Source organism: Dendropsophus ebraccatus, chromosome 3 (assembly GCF_027789765.1).
Source record: "Dendropsophus ebraccatus isolate aDenEbr1 chromosome 3, aDenEbr1.pat, whole genome shotgun sequence".
NCBI lineage: Eukaryota > Metazoa > Chordata > Amphibia > Anura > Hylidae > Dendropsophus > Dendropsophus ebraccatus.
The window spans coordinates 42,988,821-43,008,499 of NC_091456.1; the positions used below are offsets into that span (position 1 = coordinate 42,988,821).

The 19,679-nt window shown below is 42.4% G+C and overlaps 1 gene segment (V, D, J or C); it reads left to right on the forward strand.

Annotated features, from left to right (window-relative positions):
* LOC138786483 (T cell receptor delta constant-like) lies at nucleotides 1-14,725 on the forward strand. The segment is given in 6 exon segments: nucleotides 1-260; nucleotides 5,891-5,934; nucleotides 8,304-8,585; nucleotides 10,046-10,108; nucleotides 10,737-10,857; nucleotides 14,490-14,725. Coding segments are annotated over 5 exon segments (753 nt in total).
* Nucleotides 14,726-19,679: the final 4,954 nt, after the last annotated feature.

Consider the following 19,679-nt stretch of genomic DNA (forward strand, 5'->3'; position numbering starts at 1 on the left):
ATGAACCTCAAATTTGACACATTGCTGGATTTCACCCTCATCTTTTCTTTTTTATTGACGTGTCTGAAAGGCAATGAAGTGTCCAACACGTATACAGAAATAACAGTAAGAGAAGGGGACACCTTAATACTTAATTGTAGTTACACTTCCACCAAGTATGTATTAATCTGGTATGTGCAGAAGCCTGGGGGATCTATCATATTCCTACTTCATGATCAATCCAAGAAAGAAGATCTGGACAAGCAGTACAAGGACAGAATGTCTGCCAGTCATTTTCCAGACAGCAAAACTTTTCCACTGACAATCAGAAACATTCAGCGATCAGACATGGGGACATATTACTGTGCTCTAGAGCATGGCACTATGTGTTCTACAGGAATCTGAGCTGTACTAAAACCCTACCAGCTCAATTAGACCGTGTGTAACTGGAAATGTGACTCAACCTAATGACTTTGTCTAATGGTGCGTTTACACAGAGAGATTTATTTGATAGATTTTTGAAGCCAAAGGCCATGTGGAGACTACGTAAGAGACCGGCCGTTCCTTGACCAGGCCAGGTCACAGAACAGCGGGTTCCGTGAGAGAACTCGGCCGGAGCGTATACTATGTGTATATGCTCCGGACGGGATTCCATATAAGACAAAGCAACATATATTTTCGTAAAAAGTACGGCTGTTGTTGCCGATTGCAACAACGGCCGTACTTTTACAAAAATATAGGTTGTGTGAACATAGCCAAAGCCAGGAATGGATTTTAAAGTCTTTCCATTATTCCTTATTTGTAGGCTGTTCCTGGCTTTGGCGTCAAAGATCTGTCAGATAAATCTTTGTGTGTTTCATTGCAATGGTGGCTGCTGAAACAATATTCTAGTTCAGGTGGACTGATGGCACTAATGGACTAATGAGTCTTTAATTAAAAAGTCTATTGACTTTAATACAAAGGACGGTGAAGAGAAAGGTGAAATCAATGTGTGTAAACTACCTAAAATAACAGTCGTTGTTTGCGCAATAATGGCTACAAACAATTAGCATGAACATTAAAACAAATGTACCAAAAGGTTCATCACTTTCAGTTTTTTACATCAATAATGTAAGCACAGCAGGGATACCAGTGCCACAGTCTTTTTTTTTTTTATCCATAGACCAGTTTTTGTGCACAGCGCCAGTCTATTCCCGGTCACCAGCACAGCATGAAGCACTGTAGGCGGGCCTGCCCGTCCCCAGTGTGGCGAAACCCCTCCATGACACGGCTCCATTAATTCTAATGGGGGTTTCGTTACACTGGGGGAAGGCAGACCGATGCCGTGTGTTGTAACCGGGTCACGACTCAAAAGCAGCACTGGCATCCCCGTGCTGCCGCCAGTCTATTGATGATACATTCGCTTTAACATATTTGGCGGCCACTGTGAACAGCGGCCATTTTTTATGCACTATAGGGAAAATCTAAGGATTATGGCTTTGAAAACCTTTAAGGACTTATGTGCCTTTAATGATGTCTCTAAAAGTGACCCATTTTAAAAACTTACCAAAAAATTATGCTATTTATTTATTAAATTTATTTATTAGAACAGAAGGAAGGTTTGGGGGGTTGTATTCATAGATGGTGAATTGTTTAATAGAGACAGATAGTAGGAATAAAAGATTAATGCAAGTTAGTTAGAAAGAGTGGGAGAAACTTTAGCCTTAGTGGGGAATGGACACTGGAAACATTTAAAGATAGGGAAGTTTTTTTTTTTTTTTTTTTTTTTTTCAACAAATGACCATTATACTATACTGCAAACACTTTGGGGGAGATTTATCAAGCATGGTGTAAAATTAAACTGGCTCAGATTCCACTTCTCATTCCTCACATACTATTTGGAAAATGAAAGGTAGAATCTGATTGGTTGCTAGGGGCAACTGAGCCAGTTTCACTTTACACCATGTTTGATAAATCACCCCCATGTCTAAATTTGGAAACAGGTGTCTAATAGTCCAAAGTGTCAGGTGCCCAAAGTTGAGTGTTATCACATGTATCATGATTAGACATGAGCGAGTATTAGGGTACTCGATGGTGCTCGTTACTCGGACGAGCATCTCGCGATACTTAAGACAATGGTATCTTCCTCTTCCTGCATGTTTGGCGGCTTTTTTTCAGCCAATCATCATGCAGGAGTATTTTGGAGCTTGTAGCAGCACGTGGGAACCGTATATGTCGATAGCAGTGATTGGCTGGCCAGATCAGATGACCTGGGCATATAAGAATCAGGTCTCGGGAGGCTCGCTTCAGACGCAGGCTGGATGAGCATAGGGAGAGAGCTGCTGTCTGTCAGGGAGAGTGTTAGGCAGGGAATTAGTGTGCGGTTAGGCAGGAATCTGACACAAAGAACCCAACAGTCCTTCTAAGGGCTTAAAGTTTTTAAAACACATATTTTTTTTGCTACTCTTGGCTGCTGGCTTGGACTTGTAGTGCAGCTGTCAGTAGTAAATTTGTCCTGTTGCTGACATTACCTTGGGTGGCTGGGATCTGTAGTTCAGCTATGCCTATCCTCATTGTGCTGTGTCCTGTGCACGTGGTGCTTCTAAAAAAGAGCACCAGTTACACACATACTCTATATGACTAACCCCAAATCTGATGTCAGTAGTCAATTTGTCCTGTTGCTGACATTCTCTTGGCTGGCTGGGTTTTGTAGTTCAGCTATACCTATCCTCACTGTGCCGTGTTCGGTGCACGTGGTGCCTTAAAAAAAAAAGCACCAGTTACACACATACTCTATACGTCTACTCCCATAACTGCTGTCTTCACCCCCTGACAGCCATCAATCACATGGGGGTCTGCTGGCTGTACAGTAAGGAGAGCTGAGAAGGAGGGGGAGTCGTTGTAAGGGGAGAGAGACTAGGATCAGCGAAGTACAGCTACTGCATCAGTGTGTCCAAGGCTGTATTTTGACCCTTGATAGACATCAATCAACTCAGGAGATTACTGGCCCGACAGTGAACAGAAGTTGGAGCGAGGGAGGAGGTACAGGAACACGGGGGAGAGAGGCGGGAGTCCATAATTTGGTGTAATGTTGCGATTAGCCAGCCCCAGAGGCATCCATGCATGCTGCCCCCACTGTTTCCTGTCCATTTCCATGTTGTTTCCATCATTTTCTGAGGTTTCCCGGTTTTCACTCAACCTTCCCTGTGCAGATTTTTGGTCCTCTATAAAAATGCTTCAGTTTCCCATTGACTTCAATGGGGTTCGCTACTCGAAACAAGCACCCGAGCATCGGGAAATATTTGTCTTGAGTATCGAGCACCCGAGCATTTTTGTACTCGCTCATCTCTAATCATAATTTATTTGTAATCGTGTTTTATAAATCCAGAAATTTCAGATGAAATTTTTTGACGATATTACAAAAAGATTATAGTGGTCAGACTTAGATGGGCCCAAGATGTGGTTATTAGGAAAAAAAGATCATATTAAAGGACTGGGAGAAGAATTTGAGGACTGAGAGAGAAAACCTTCTTAAAGGGGAACTATCAGCAGGTTTGACGAATCTAACCTGCTGATATGTCCCTACTGCACAGGGCATGCTGAGGAGGAAGGTATGTCTCTTACCTTCCTCCTCAGCACTGTTCCGGTGCACTTAAGTCATCTGCTCCACTGGGGCACCCATAAGTAACACTAGAGCCGATCTGCCGGCTGATCTAATGTAAATGAATAGAGCAGGCCAGCGTGGGTAGTGCTCCTAATACGCGCCCCAGTGCTCCTAATGGTCTCACTGGATCGTGAAGTAAACAACTAATTCCACCAGAAGAGAAAGGTAAGAGACATACTTTCCTTCTTGGCATCTCCTGTGCAAGAGGGGCATTTCAGCAAGTTACTGTAGCTTACCTCGTCTCTAAGATAGTACTGGGAGGGATAGATGCACATCAGTGATTAACATCTGGAGGAAGTTGTAAAGGCTGAGGGCTCTTTGCTTCTGGATGTGGAATTATAGAGTTACATTTACTAATAATAAGATGGAGGAGGGGTTACAGTGATAGATGAAGAATTCTGGAGTTGTAAAGGAATTTAGAGAAGAGGCTGAGGAAGAGAAAACAATTGGAGAAAGAGAACAGGAGAGAAGAGGAAGAAAGCAAAAATAAGGAAATTAGTATTTAATTAGATTTATTTTTGCATGTACAATGAATGTAGTGACAAGTTAGTGTTGGTGTTAGGCCCTTGCTATATATGTTACACACACAGTATGCATTGATTCACCAGATGTACAGGAACCAGCCAGTAAACTATTACTGTGGGCAGTGAATGCCAAGCTTACACTTGACAGAGGAACGTAACAGAAAAGCATCCAAAGTAAGTGAACTTTCTTTTAGTAATTATAAGAGTAGTCAAAACTAAAGTTACTAATACTAAAATAATATAGCAACCAGAGACAACTAAAGTAATCCACTTTTTTCAGCTTTAGAAACAAAAGTTTAATATGCTCGGTGAATCCAACAAATTGATATGTTACTTAATAAAAGAGATTCTTACTTTTTTACACTCACTCCAATGGAATGATCCATCACCATTCTGGGTGTCTTCTTCTCGAAATACCTGAAAAGTGGCATGTTCATGAAAACAGCATTGCTGGCAACATAAAACATGAGGGAGGGCTGTATATTACAGTAATAATAAAGTACAAATAATAAAGATATATATTTTAAATCTGGGAGTTGGTTACCACCTTAAAGCTATGTTCCCATAATATAAAATAAGAGCAAATAACGGCCGTTGTTGTAAATGATCATGATTAATAATAACGCCTATGGTTGCAAAAGAACCGCTGTTATTATTGATCATGATCATTTGCAACAACGGCCTTTATTTGTCCGTAGTTTTACATTGTGGGAAAATAGCTTTAGGCTTTGTTCCCACAGCATACTTTTTGTCTGTTTCGTGGCCTTCTTTAAAAAAAAATTCTGGATGTAATTTTAGCAACAAAACATGATTGCTTTATGGAAATTGCGGCCATAATTTGCATAAAACTGTTGCGTCTTGCCACCAAAATGAAGGCCGTCAAGAGCAGGTGTACATCCCTGCCAGGTGTAAACCATGATAAATCAGGAGCAGGAGGAGGCCATGCTTCCTCTTCACCTTGCCACATCCCCCCTTCCCGTCCATCAGGCAAGAGGGGGCCTATACTGCGGAAAATCTGCCCCTTTATGCCCAAGACCCTCATGCATGCCAATTGTGGCTGTGCCTAGCTTTTGTGATGTAGAACTAATTGTCAGATGGCAACTGAATTGCAAGTCTAGGTGCCATCTGACAATTAGCATTAAAGCGACTCTGTACGCACAATCTGACCCCTCCCCCCCCCAAACCACTTTTGGCAGGTGATGCAGTTATTGTCCTAAAAAAAACTTTTAAACTTGCAGCCCCGTGCCTTAGAATATCTGTGCCCTAACTTTGCACCACCCCTCCTCCGTCCCTCCTCCCCACCCTCTTTATCATTAGGAATGCCACTGGAACATTTTCTCCTGGTGCCTTATCTAGCCCATGTGCCGTGGTGACAGAGGTGAGGAATAGGAGACAATCTGCCTGGAGCATGCCTAATGATGAAGAGGGTGGGGAGGAGGGACAGAAAGGTTGTGCCAGCCTAATGCATACACAATCTAGGCCACGCCCGTTGGGCATGGGGCTGAAAGTTTAAAAGTTGTTTTTAGGACAATAACTGCATCACCTGCCAAACGGACCCCAGGACAGATCTTGGATTAAAAGCAGCTATCCGAAGGTACAAGTTGTTTGTGGGGGTCAAATTGTGGGTACAGAATCGCTTTAAATTGCAATTGCTAACTCTAGCCATACCACTATGTGAAAGAACAACCCCATCCTAAAGGACTATTTTAACAAAGCAATAAGTCACTGTGCATATTGGTGCAAGATCATTAGAGTTTAAACTCGGTACAAGACTGACAGTGGAACCAGGTGAGAACTTCTCAGAAGTTAACAGAAGTCAATAATTTGCTATTTCTTTTGTAAAAGACATACATATGACCCTTTACATATTATATTTACATATAAATGTACTTTTAATTGGCTTAGTATAGGCTTAGATCATTTCATTACTGTAATGTGGACTAATATTAGGGTTCATTTCTCAGCCACAACAACCTGTGGAAATTTATATCTAAAACTTATGGGTGAGGTCTTAAATTGATGCAAACAAATGTAAGTTGTTTTATTACAATTTTTATTGTGATATAAATTCTTTTGCTTGAAGAGGGACTGGTTAGGTATAACTTAATAATATTGAAGCTATGTTTCTACAGGGAATGGTGGACTTTATAATCACAGCCAGATAATGATCATTATTCGCTGCCGTCAATATTACCAGATAGATGCCTTTGCCTAAGTTCCTGAAGTTGCAACATAGCCTAAAGGTGGAGCAGGTCAGCAAAGGAGAGGATAGAGAAGGCTGTACAGGTCAAGTCCACAGTGATTCTGTGGCTAGAGGCTAGGTTCACACTCAAAATAATACCAAAATATGGATAGAATTTGTGAACTCAAAATAATACCAAAATATGCATAGAATGTGTGAACAGATGAAAAAAAAGCTACATTTTAAATTTCCATTATTTGAATCATCATAATCATTTATTACTTACACTATTCTTTACCGTATATGCATTGCCCTCTAGTTTCCCGTTGACTTTAATTGAGTTCATTATTTTATTGAAAATATAGCCGTATTTGTACCTCAAAATGCAGGCAGTACTTTACCTTAAATTTATGGTGTGTGAAAAAAGCCTTAGGGTGCCTTCACACCTACCTGATCCACAGCGGATTAATGTATGCTCTCGGCTGCGGGCTGCAGGGCTGCGGACGGCAGGGGCTTAATGAACATACGGCGGGATGTCAATCCCGCTGCGAGTATGTGCTCTATAGGGATGAATGGGACTGGATCCGCAGCGGATCTCGCTGCAAATCCGTAGCGTTAAATCAGCTGCAGATCTGGTAGGTGTGAAGGCCCCCTTAGGAGAAAAATCTTACATCTTTCAGTTGGCCAACTGGGATGCTTGCTTTAGTGAAATAACTGGCTTATGTTGCGTTAACTCCAGGTGTGGTCCCAGGGAACAAAAAAGTGTAAAAAAAAAGGTAAAGGTAACAATGTAACTGATTATTATGAGGTAGTATGCTTCTTGAATAGCTACTTACCTTGAATAGCCTCTTCCTGGGCAGTTATTTAGAGGGATGCTTGTTTATATACTGTGTGTCAAATATATTTTATGCATTTTTATGTATCTTTACAGTACATCTTAATTCTCATGTGATACAAAGTGACATATGATTCAATATCACTAATAACAATTACAATCCTGTATAAAAATAAATAAATAATAGAGGCCAAGTTATGGCTGTTGTGAGTAGTATCCTCTTCCTTATGGAGACATAAGCTATGTTCCCACTTTGGGAACATAGCGGGAAAAGGCGGCCATCTCGTAATATAGACTCTAGCCACATTATTTCCGGCAGTCTTTTTTCAACCAAAACCAGGAGTAGAAAACACAGAAGCTGTGTAAATCTTTCCATTATAATTTTGACCTGTCTATTCCACTCCTGATTTTGGACTGACCAAAAGACTGACGGAAATACTATGTGTGAACATAGTCATATAGTGGTCCTGCTAAGGATAGCTCTGTTAGCAGCATAAAGTCCATTTATCTGAATTGTTTACATGGCGTATGATAGAGAACTGCATATCTTTTTGACCACAATGAACAGCTTAATTTCCTCTAGAGAGTCATTGCACTGATGCATTACCATCCAGAAGCATAATTTTGTCTCTTTCTTTGAACCTCCCTTTTTGGGGTTCCTGTTTCCACAGTATAGGAGACAAGTAAGAGATCATGGTGGGTCCAACCTCTGAACCCCCTGGCAATCTCTATATCAGCCCCGGCTTCTGTGTTATGAATAGAGTCGTGGGTACGGCATGTGACCCACAGCTCTATTCATTCCTATGGAGGGGCCAGAAGGAGCCGAGTACACCAGAAAAGCACTTACTCGACTCTCTCCGGCACCTCTATAGAAATGAATAGAGCCGTGGGTCTCCTGCCCTACCCACATCTCTATTCATAACACAGAAATCGGGGGCCGATACGGAGATTGCCAGGGATTTCGGAGATCATATCCCTTTGATGTCTTACTTGTCCCCTATCCTGTGGATAGGGGACAAGTAATATTTTCCTTGGAATACTCCTTTAAATTAAAACAATAGAACATTTACTGTATCTTTTTGTGTGTTGCTCTTACAGTGTCTTATGTGATCTTTAAGTGACTTTTCCCTTTCACCACAGGTGACAACAGAGTCACTTCCCCCTCAGTGTTTGTATTAAAGCCTCAGAAGGAAAGTTCCCTTGTGGGTTGTTTGGTGAAAGATTTTTACCCAAAGAATATTGAAATCTATATGAATTCCACAAAGACCAACTTAAGTCTTGACAAAGTCTCCACAAAGCTGTCACCCCAAGGAAAATACACTGCTGTGCTTGTGGCCAACTTGGAGGCAAATGATGTGCAGTGTCAGGCCAAGCACCAAGACAAATGGATGACAAACACGGAGACAACATCCAAACTGAAAGGTAAAATAATAATTTAAAGTTGGCTACTACTTCTATAAATGTAAAACAGCACTATACTGTGTAACTTCTTTTTTAATCATTTGAGATTTCCTACGTTAGGCTTTAGCAAAATGTGTTGTTGTTTTTTGTTTTGTTTTTTTTTAAATCCCCTTCAAGTCCAGAATTTTTTTTTACATTTTTTCATCTTCACATTCTAAGAGTCTTAATGCTTTATTTTTTTCCGTCTACAGAGCCATATTTGGGGTGTTTTTGTGATACCAACTAGAGCTGAGCATGTACTTAAATGTTAAAGTTCATTTTTTAATGCTTGAATGCTTAACTTGAGTAGTGAGCCCCCATGAAATCAATGGGAGACTTAAACATTTTACCAGGTACCCCTACTTGGCATATCATTCGGCCATAAGTTATTGAAAGGTATCAGAGCATGCTCGCTCAACTCTAGTACCTACTATACCTTGTAATGACACACTACATTTTACCATGAAGTATTCTGCAAAATTAAGAGAAAAGTAAATTACAAATCTCCGGCACTTTCTGACACCAGTTGATTTGAAAGAAGAAAAAGGGGAACTATCAGTTGGTTAGATGAAAGTAACCTGCTGATAGCTTCCTATTTCACAGGAGGTGCTGAGGAAGAAGGTATAACTCTAACCTTAATCTTTGGTGCCAATCCCGTGCACTTAGTCGGTTACTCCTCGGTGTAGTATGACTGGTAGGAGCACTGCCCCACCCCCATTGCTAAGATCCAGTCTGCCTGCTCTATTGATTATCATTAGAAGACACGACAGCTGAGGGCAGATTGGCACTTTGGGGGCAGGTCCTAACAGTACAAGTGCTCCAAATGGTCTTACCGGACTGTGGAATACACAACCAAGTGCACGGAAATTGTGCAGAGGATTAAAGTAAGAGATCTTACCTTCATCGTTGTCGTCTCCTGTGCCATAGGGGGCTTTCAGTAGTAGATTTGTCTAATCTGCTGATAGTTCCCCTTTAAAGCTCCATTAAAGGGGTACTCCGGGAGAGCAGAGGGTGGTGGTAACATAACAGTCATGTTATAACTTACCCATCCCAGCTCCCCGCAGCCACAGTGCCACTGCTCATGGTCACCCACAATTAGTTTCCTGTAGCTTCCTTTCCTGTAATGTCATGGCACTTCTAAGAAATGCCCGCTCAGCCAATCAGTGACTGAGGCAGGACTCCTCTGAAGCAAATAGTTCATGTGGGCTCTGGGCAATACAGGAGACCAGTGGGTGACTATGAACGGTGGCACTGCAGCTGTGAGGGAAGCAGGATAGGTATGTATAGCTTGATTGTTATTTTCCCACCATCCTCTGCCCTGCCTGTTTTTTTTTTTTTTGTTTTTTTTTTAAGTTTCTTCAGAGTTAAGTATGAAACCTAATGTGAACACAGCCTAATGTTATGTGAATAAAAAAATATGTTATTTATTTTTTGTATCACAGAATTAAATAATGAGCCCAAACAAAGAGATGGGCCAGATTCCAGTAATTGTCAGAAGACTTCAGGTTTGTAAAGTGCTATCTACGTACTTGTGTTACCTTGCACATCTGCTACTTTCCCCACAAAAATAAAAAATAAAAAAATTATGGAATCACCAAATGTTAGAAGACTTTTTAGTTTGTAGCAATTACCTAAACCACGGTCATGAAACAAAACAATGCGGGCTGTATATTATATTGTTACAGATCAAAGCTCTTATCAACATATGTTTATATTCTATGACCTCGGCCAATAGTGAGGTTCTACTAATATTATAAAACAGAGAGTGAATTGTCATAGAAAAGTTAGAAGAAAATACAATACACTATACAAAAACCTATAAAGACTTAGCAAATCTCTGTTAAAAACCTACCAAACAGTAGGAAATCTCTATAGAAAACCTCTCCTGCTCTGGAAAATTCCTGTCATGGACAGAGGTGGCAGTAGAGAGCACCATGTCATGACTGCAAAGAATATAGCACTTCCTGCAGGACATACAGCAGCTGAAAAGTACTTGAAGACTTCAGTTTTTTAAGCAGACGGAATTCACACATATGAAAAGTGTCCTTTCATAGAAATGTCCCAATAAATGTAAAATCTGGTATTTAGATTCACTGCAATAATATATATAAAATATTTTTTATGCTTTTTTAGAAAGGATTAACACTCTTTCTTTGAACGTCATTGGAATCAGAGTGCTGTTCACCAAAGCAATAGCCTTCAACACCATTGTGACTGCCAAGCTCCTTGGAGTGTAAGCTGATAACCCTATCATGTAAGTATTGACTATGCAGGGGCGGACACAGATTGCAGAGGGCTGTGTTTGGGCCCCCTATAACCTATTAGTTTCTCCACTTTTCTGCCTTGAAGGCGCACACATATTTACGCCCGGGTATCTGGTACATGTGTCCTGGTTTCTCGGGAGGGAATTATAGCACAGATGCCAGGGCCCACTAAAGGACTGTACTGTAGTCTGTGCAGAACTGATGCAGTCTGTAAAGAACCCATCAGAAGCGACATGCTGACCTGTTCCCATCCTGTACTGATGTATCTGTGACCACAGCTCCTGGAATAACAATAACTACAAATCTTAGAATGCCTTACACTTATGAAGCTCTCAGAGAATGCTGGGAGTTGTAGTTTCTGAGAGGACAACCCCTAGGGTTCCCTGCTCATTTGTACTTAAGATCCCAGCACATCCTGAGGGCTGCAGACTGCCGTAAATGCTGGGAGTTGTAGTATTTTCAGCTGTTGTATTTGGAGGGTCCTGAGTGCATTGTACACTGGATGCTGTGTTTGAGATTAGAATATATAGGTCAGTGTGGAAGTGACCCCAGAACAGCACTAATAGGGGATAGAACAAAGGGGCCCCTAATCACTACCGGGGCACAGGTGGAACACATGTACTGAATGTGGCTGCACAGGTGGGGTACATGTACTGTATGTGGCTGCACAGGTGGGGTACATGTACTGTATGTGGCTGCACAGGTGGGAGACATGTACTGTATGTGGCTGCACAGGTGGGATACATGTACTGTATGTGGCTGCACAGGTGGGAGACATGTACTGTATGTGACTGCACAGGTGGGAGATGAAAGAGAAAAACAACCATGCTGCAGGGGGGAGAGGGGCTAAGATATTGGCTAAAAAGGCATAAACTTACAATAAAACTTACAGCACCAGAGAGGGAGGTGGGGGCTCTGTGCTTTCTCTTACACAGTCCACCCTCTATCTTACAACTTCCAGCAGCCACAAACACACTGACAATAATCACTTATTGTCAGAGCTGCTGCTGCTGCTGTTGCTCCTCTTCACAGTCCTGTCCCTGGCAGCCATAACCCTGCAGGATCCCTCCAGCCCCTGTTACCACATGCTCTCTCCTGTCCTCCTCACACAAGGTATGCCAGACAGTGGAGTACAATAAGGGGGGGTTGTCTGTCATAACACGCACTCTCTCTCCTCTCCTCCTCACACAAGGTATGCCAGATAGTGGAGTACAGGAGAGGGTGTCAGCAGCAGTAGCGTGCATGAGGAGTGGAGGAGAACCAGCCCCGACCGGGCTCAGTATCCAGTCACTAAGTGGGCCCCACAGAAGCATGGGGCCCACACTTCCCGGGTGCTGATACTGCCTGGGGGCTCACTACGGACATGTGCAATGCTGAGCTGACACTTTAGAGTCTGAGCCTGGCGGGCCCCTCTATTGGCCTGGGCCCCTGTGCAGTTGAACAGGCTGCACAAGTGATAGGTCCGCCTCTGGGACTATGCATAAAAAGATGGGCATAACTTGTAGGGTAGTGGACACAGGAGTTACTGTGAATCACTCAATAATGCACAATTTTACAAGGAGACAAAATAAAGGCCCTATTCCACGGAACGATTATCGTCCGTATTCGGCCGATATCGGCCGCTACGGACGATAATCGTCCCGTGGAATAGAGTGCAACGATCAGCCGACATCGTTCATGTCGGCTGATCGTTGCTTGTTTTTCAACATGTTGAAAAACAAGCGACTGATATAGCAGCAACCTGCTGCCATCGCTCCGTTGAATAGGAGCATCGGCAGCAGACGCTGCTGTATCCTATGGGCTGCCCGGACGATCAGCGATCACCCGGCAGCCCCCCCCCCCCCCCCCGCAGCTCCCGGCGGCAGCGAGCGGGGAACAAGGAGCAAACGAGCGCTGAGAGCGCCCGTGGAATAGGGCCTTAACTTCAGAGAAGCGAATAATGCCCCGCAACCAGCTCAGCTAACCAGGAGCCATTATAGGGGTTGGTCCAAGCCAGAGGATAAGCCTATGCACGCAGCCGCAGCTGAAAGGAGCAGATATGTCTGAGGGATAGTGCATTCAGTCTATAGTAAATTAAAGGGGTTATCAAGCGTTAGAAAAATATGGTCACTTTCTTCCACAGACAGCACGACTCTTGTCTCCAGTCCAGGTGCAGTTTGCAATTAAGCTCCACTCACTTCAATGGAACAGAGTTGCAGAACCTACACCCATACTGCAGACAAGAGTTGTGCTGTCTCTGGAAGAAAGTGACCACGTTTTTCTAATGACAGATGAACCCTTTACGAACCCAGAGGGGTTTGAGTATCTTCTGAAGCAGTGTAGAGAAAGCAGCAGTACACTGCATCAGTTCGGTCAAGGCAAAACCTGTGTCTGTTAATGTACAGATTTTTTAGAAACTGATTGGGATCCAGGTAGACATTTTAATCACCTATCAATAAATTTGGTATTTACGGGATGTTGTGGATGAGGAGGAAGATATGAGTGTGTTGGAGCATTGTACGGCAAGATGTTGATTGAATGGGGTATTAAATACATGTTTTGGCCCAGGCCATAACTTCTTTAAGTATTTACCATTGTATGCACTGTGCTTTACACTAAAAATTCTGGGATGTTGTCTTAAAATGATATTGTCACCCCCCTTACTCCATGTGCAGTTCTTTACATGCCGCCTAGGTAACACTGTCAAACAATGAAATGATGTGATTTTAGAGCAGAAAACAGACAGTCAAATTTTATACAGTTAAAGGGTACCTGTCACCCACCGTGCCGTGGTGAAGGCCGCCCGACCCCCCGCTAGAGCCCGGGATACTTACCCCATCTCGCCAAGTGCCGCTCCTGGAGCCGGTCCCCGGACAGAGATATTCTTGTCGGAATCCCGGCACGCAGAGGTGAGTCCGATGCCCATAGAGAATGACGGCTTCATTCATTCTCTATGGGCATCGGACCCATCTATGCAGCGTGCGCGCCAGGCTTCCGACAAGGACATATCCGTACCGGGACCAGCTCCAGGATCGGGACTTGGAGAGATGGGGTAAGTATCTGGGACTCTAGCGGGGGGTCGGGTGGCCTTAACCCCGGCACAGGGGGGGGGGGGGTTGACAGATTCCCTTTATATCAAATGTGCAGCATCTAAGCTTGTGGGTGGTGCAGAGGACTGCACATAGAGTGAGGGGTTATCACAATAACTTACAAAACAGCTATAAAGTACTTAGATACTGTACACTCCTAGGTGTCCTACCAGTGCATGGTTATTATACAATAATATACTGTACATGAGTTTTAGGTCTATAGGTAAGATGTAGATTTGTCTCAATCTTGTGTGAACCAAACTTGTTGTCAAACTTCACAGAACCAGCCTAATCTAACGCTCATCTCTAGACTGTGTAAGCATCATGCGCTAAAGGATGCCACAAAAACGTAGAAAAGTGAAAATGAAAATGAAAACCCAATACCTCACATAAAAGTATTGACCAAATGATTAAGTTGCGGCTTTAAGTAAGCAATAAGGCAAAGATGAAATACACACTCAAGGCCAAAATGGGGCACATCCTTGAAGAGTTATATAACAGAGTGCTCAATTTTTAAAGTAACTTTAAAAATCCTATTTTCATCTTTTTTTCAGATTGGATTACAGTGAAGAATTGCTGCCAAGGCCAATCATTATTCATGCAGTTTATTTTAATGTTTACGCTTTGTTTTTAATATGTGTTATATGTTGAATATCTATCTATCTATCTATCTATCTATCTATCTATCTATCTATAATAGTGATGAGCGAGTACTAAAATGCTCGGGTGCTCGTTACTCGAGACGAGAATTTCCTTATACTCGGGTGCTCGTTTCAAGTAACGAACCCCATTGAAGTCAATGGGAAACTCAAGCATTTTTTATATAAATAAATGTATATTTATATATATTTATTTATTTACAGTATATTTAATTGCAGTATGGATTCGTTTTAATTAAACTATTGAACAAAGAAAATAGTTTTATTAGAACAAAAACGTGTTTTATAAATTAAATATTAACTATTACAGGAAGCTCTATTAATGCTGCTAATTCATATTGCCAGTAATAGAGCTTAATGTACTAATTAATACTTTAATTAAAACAGCAAATGTTTCTTCTAATTATGCTATCACAATAGCAACATTAGAAGAAACATTTTGATTCAAATGTCCGCTCAGCTGATTGGCTGAGCGGACATATAAAGAGCCGTCCCCGACACAGTGAAGACACACTATGGAAAGAATTCCTATTTGCACTTAAACTTTCCCCAGTGGCTAATAAGTGGTTAAAATTTAACTTTTATTTCTTTATTAAAATGTCAATTCCTACGCAGTGATGGTGTGATTAAAACTCATTCACCGGAGTAATCAGTGTCAAGTAATTAGTACGTCAGTTGTTACTGTGCAGATTGCTGTGGTGCTGCGGTAATGTAAGTGCAATGAGCTTAATTGCTGTCTTGAGTGCACTATTCCCTGTGTAGGGTTATAAATTAATTACCTTGTTAGGCAATGAATTATTGATATGGATTATGTCTTAAATCACTTAGGTAGTACTATCCGCTTATCAAGCATCCATTACAGTATTGCACTTGGTCAAGGTGATGGCAGTGTTGCTTCACAGTGCCGATCACCTGACTAATCACTGATTGCTCTAGCCCTACTGTGATGCGACGGTACCACTATACTGTTGCGAGTGGACGGGGGTGCTCTCGGCTGTCAACCCCGGTATACTATATCATTCATTATGTATTTGCAGATGAGTGACTACAATTGCGGACCTGTCGCTGGGATCGTATATATCAGTGGTGGACGGGGGTGCACTCGGCTACTGGCCTGATCCACTATATCATTGGACACTTGCGGGTATCCCACTAGACGCTTGTGGACACACCACTGTGAGCGCTAGTGTCTATAATAGAACGGGGTTGCACTGTGGCTACTGTCCCCGATATCATGCAATCATTTCGGGCTAGTCAAGTATAATAGTCTCAGTATCTCTCTAGTATGATCATGGAGTTGGTCCCTGCAGGTGGCCAACCTCCGTGGTGAGATAGATTAAAATACAACAGATACAATGCCTCCTGACATGTGCATATGCATATGCTATCTTTGATAAAGCCGGTTAGCCGGCGAAACATGTCAGGAGGCATTGTCCCTGCTTTCCCAGGGAGCAGAAACTTTATTAAAACAGCTAAAGAAACAATTGTTTAGCTGTTTTATCGAACTCGAACCCAAATCTTTGCAAGATGCTCATCCGAGTGACGAGTACCATCGAGTACCTTAATGCTCGAACGAGTACCAAGCTCGGACGAGCATGCTCGCTCATCACTAATCTATAATTAACTTTTTTTTTATTTCTCTCCTCTCCTTCTCTCCTTGCCAGATTTCACATATTGCATATCCTTGCACATGAAAAATAAAGTATATAAACTATATATAAATGTAAAAACGTTTTCTACTTAAATAGAAAACAGCATCAGTCAGACACAGAACACTCTCTAACTTCCCAAATTACAACTGCAACAACATTTTCCGGCAATAAGCAGGGCAGGGAGGGGATTGGGAGGATGGAGGAGGTATGCATGCTGCAGCTTGGCACAGACTCTACAGCAACTCCTGAACTTTACAAAATAGGTATGGGTTTTGTTCACTTTTTTTTTTTTTACACATATTTGTATTCGAGTCCATCAGGTTCAACCTACGGAAATCCTACTGTGTTGATCCAGGGAAGGCAAAAACCCCTACGAGGCAGACGACAATTGCCCCATCACAGGGAGAAAACTCCCTCCCGGCTCCAATGGCAGTCAGAACAATCCCTGGATCAATGTATGATAGATAAAAGCTGCAAAGAGAGATCTGAAGTTCACAGGAAGTCAGCGGCTACTTCTTCTGACACATTAAATATATTATTATACATGGGTCAGACTGGTGATCACATGACCTAGTAATAATAATACAAAGAAAAGAAAAAACAAAACAAAAAGAATATGCTACTCACTCGGTTAGTGCCATTTAAAAATGTGCCCAAAGGCAGCCAATAAAGGACAGCACAAAATGTTTTCTGCTTCTTTTAGTTGAGTGATTTACAATAACCAGGTCCAGTCTGCGCCCATGTGTGCTCTAATTGCCGCATAAACACACATCACACAGCTCCTTTTATTGCCAGCAAATCCGGGCTGCCCTTCCCTTAGACTGGTTCCCCAAGAGTTTCGGCCAAAACCTACATAAATATGGAATCACGGTTAATTAATGTAACATGCTTGTCTGAAACTGGTCCTTATAATGGAAGTGGCCTATAAAGTTTTTTATCGCAAAAGATGTGTAGTTTTCAGTGTGTTCTTTGGTTGTCGTCTTTGGTATCTTTATATGCCACCTGCCGCCGTTGTTACAACAGCCGCGATTCCCACGGAACTTACGTAGTGCTGCCTTCTGAGAGAATCTCGGCTGGAGTGTATACACATGGTATACACTCCGGCCGGGATCCCTAGCAGCGCCATAAAAAACTGACATATCATTTTTCTGCAGCCACTATTCAGTGAATAGCGGCTGCAGAAAACCCTGTCAGTGCATACTATGGAGCGAGCGGCTCCAGCCGCATGCTCCATAGTGAGCAATGGGGAGTTCTGATGCGGGGACACACAGATGCGCCCACATCAGAACTCTGCGGCACTAAAGACCAGAACTGGCCGGTCTCATTAAAGATCATCCCAGCCAGTTCTGCAGTATCGGACAGATGATCTTTAATGAGACCGGCCGTTCCGTGACCCGGCCGGGTCACGGAACAGCCGATCTCTTACGAGTTCTGAACTTAGCCCTAGGCTATGTTCACACTACGAAAAAACACGGCCATATTTCATAACAACGGCCATATTAGCGCAGACAACAGTAAAATACGGTCGTGTTTTTTACGCAGTGTGAACCCAGCCTTAAAGTGTACCTGTCTTTTGGAAAAACCCTTGACTTGCCATAGAGACATGTCAAAAGTTTTGGTTGCTGTGGGTCTGAGTGTTTAGACCCGTACCGATTGTGAAAACGAGCCAAGAGAAGACCGCGTTAAGTACAATCCTCTCTCGGCTCTATGTCACATCTTCATTTGGGCTCTGAATGATTGCCTATGTAAGGGCCCTATTCCACAGTAACGATAATCGGCTGGATCGGCCCCATTTGGCCCGACTCGGCTGATTATTGTTCGGTGAAATAGAGACAATGATCGTGTCATCGGCTGATCGTTCATTTAGGGCCAGACCTAAAATCACCGTTCCCGCACCGCACATCGCTACGGTTGAATAGCGGTGCGCGGCGGGCGACCGATGATTACAAGCAGCAGCAGCATCATACATTATACATTACCTGTCAGGTCTTCTCCGCGCTGTCTTCATCCCCGGGTCCTGTGTGCTCTATCTTCAGAATGGCCGGTCAGCTTAGCGCTCAGCCAATCACAGGCCGGGACTGCCGTGGCCTGTGATTGGCTGAGTGTGGCCTGCCAGCTGACCGGCCATTCTGAAGATAGAGCGCACGGGACCCGGGGATGAAGACAGCGCGGAGAAGACCTGACAGGTAATGTATGATGCTGCAAGGGCTGCAAGGACATCGGTAACAATGATCCTCCCCTTGCTTGTTCTCACAATTGATTCAGGTCTGAACACCAATCAATACTTTTTACATGTCTTTATGGCATGTCAGAAGTTTTACAATATGCAGATGTTCATCCTTCACAGGTAATCTCAATGACTAATCATATATGAACAATGCATTGAAAACTAGGTCAACTTGTATGCATCACTGAGTGTTTTTATGGAAACCCTTAGTTGTAGAATTTCAGATGCTACCGGCTGTGAAATAAGAAATTCTAAGAACGAGAAAGAACCATTCACAGTAAGTCTTACTGTAAAGTTATTGTAAAAGAGCATTGATAAGGCAGAGTATGTGGCTTTATATCATACACTCAAATAATTTTACATTCCCACTTATGTAGGAAGGATAGTCTTAAAGTATTTCCAGGGTTATGGGATCACAAAGTATGTACAAAGTATATACTGCTCTAAATTTTATGAGATCTAGATTTGTATTTGCACCCATAGTGTCTGTTTTTCTTTGTGTTAGTCTTATATAGACAGGCTTGTGTGTTATAGTTTTATATCATTGTATGATTCTATACCATCGGTTAGTTCTTGAGCTCTGGTGGGATCAGTGGTTTTTGGTATTGGATTTGTTACTGTGTTATTTTGGTAGCAGCAATAAACTGACATTTGGTAGAGGAACTCAACTGTTTATTATACCAAGTAAGTGTTAACATTCATTCAACAGACTTAGCTGCATATGTATTGTAGACACGTCTCTAAAGATTTATTTAATTAACAGTGTTTTGTTTGAGGGTCCATACTCTATCAGGAACCCTATGACAAGTGTGGAAATATATTCTTTAAGACACACAAAAAAATATATATAAAGTTTCAATGAGACATCCCCGCTGACTTTGTACTAATCAAAACTGTCCCGCTCAGCCAATCTTTTCGCTGCAGATACATTATGTGTAAACGCACCCTTAGGCCTCATGCATACTATGTATTTTTTCATTAAACAATGACCATTGTTGCAGGTTTGCAACATGATTCCATGCGGCCGCACAGAAAACTGACACGTCTATTAGACTGTGCAGACAATGTAAAGTGGAGCTCCGGATGTACTTTACATTGTCTGCTATGGCTAAATGGAACACTACCGACTGGGTTGTATATCACAGACAGCGGCCATTCTGTGACATGCTGTATCACAGTAAGGCCTCTGTTTTGCCATGTGTGAAC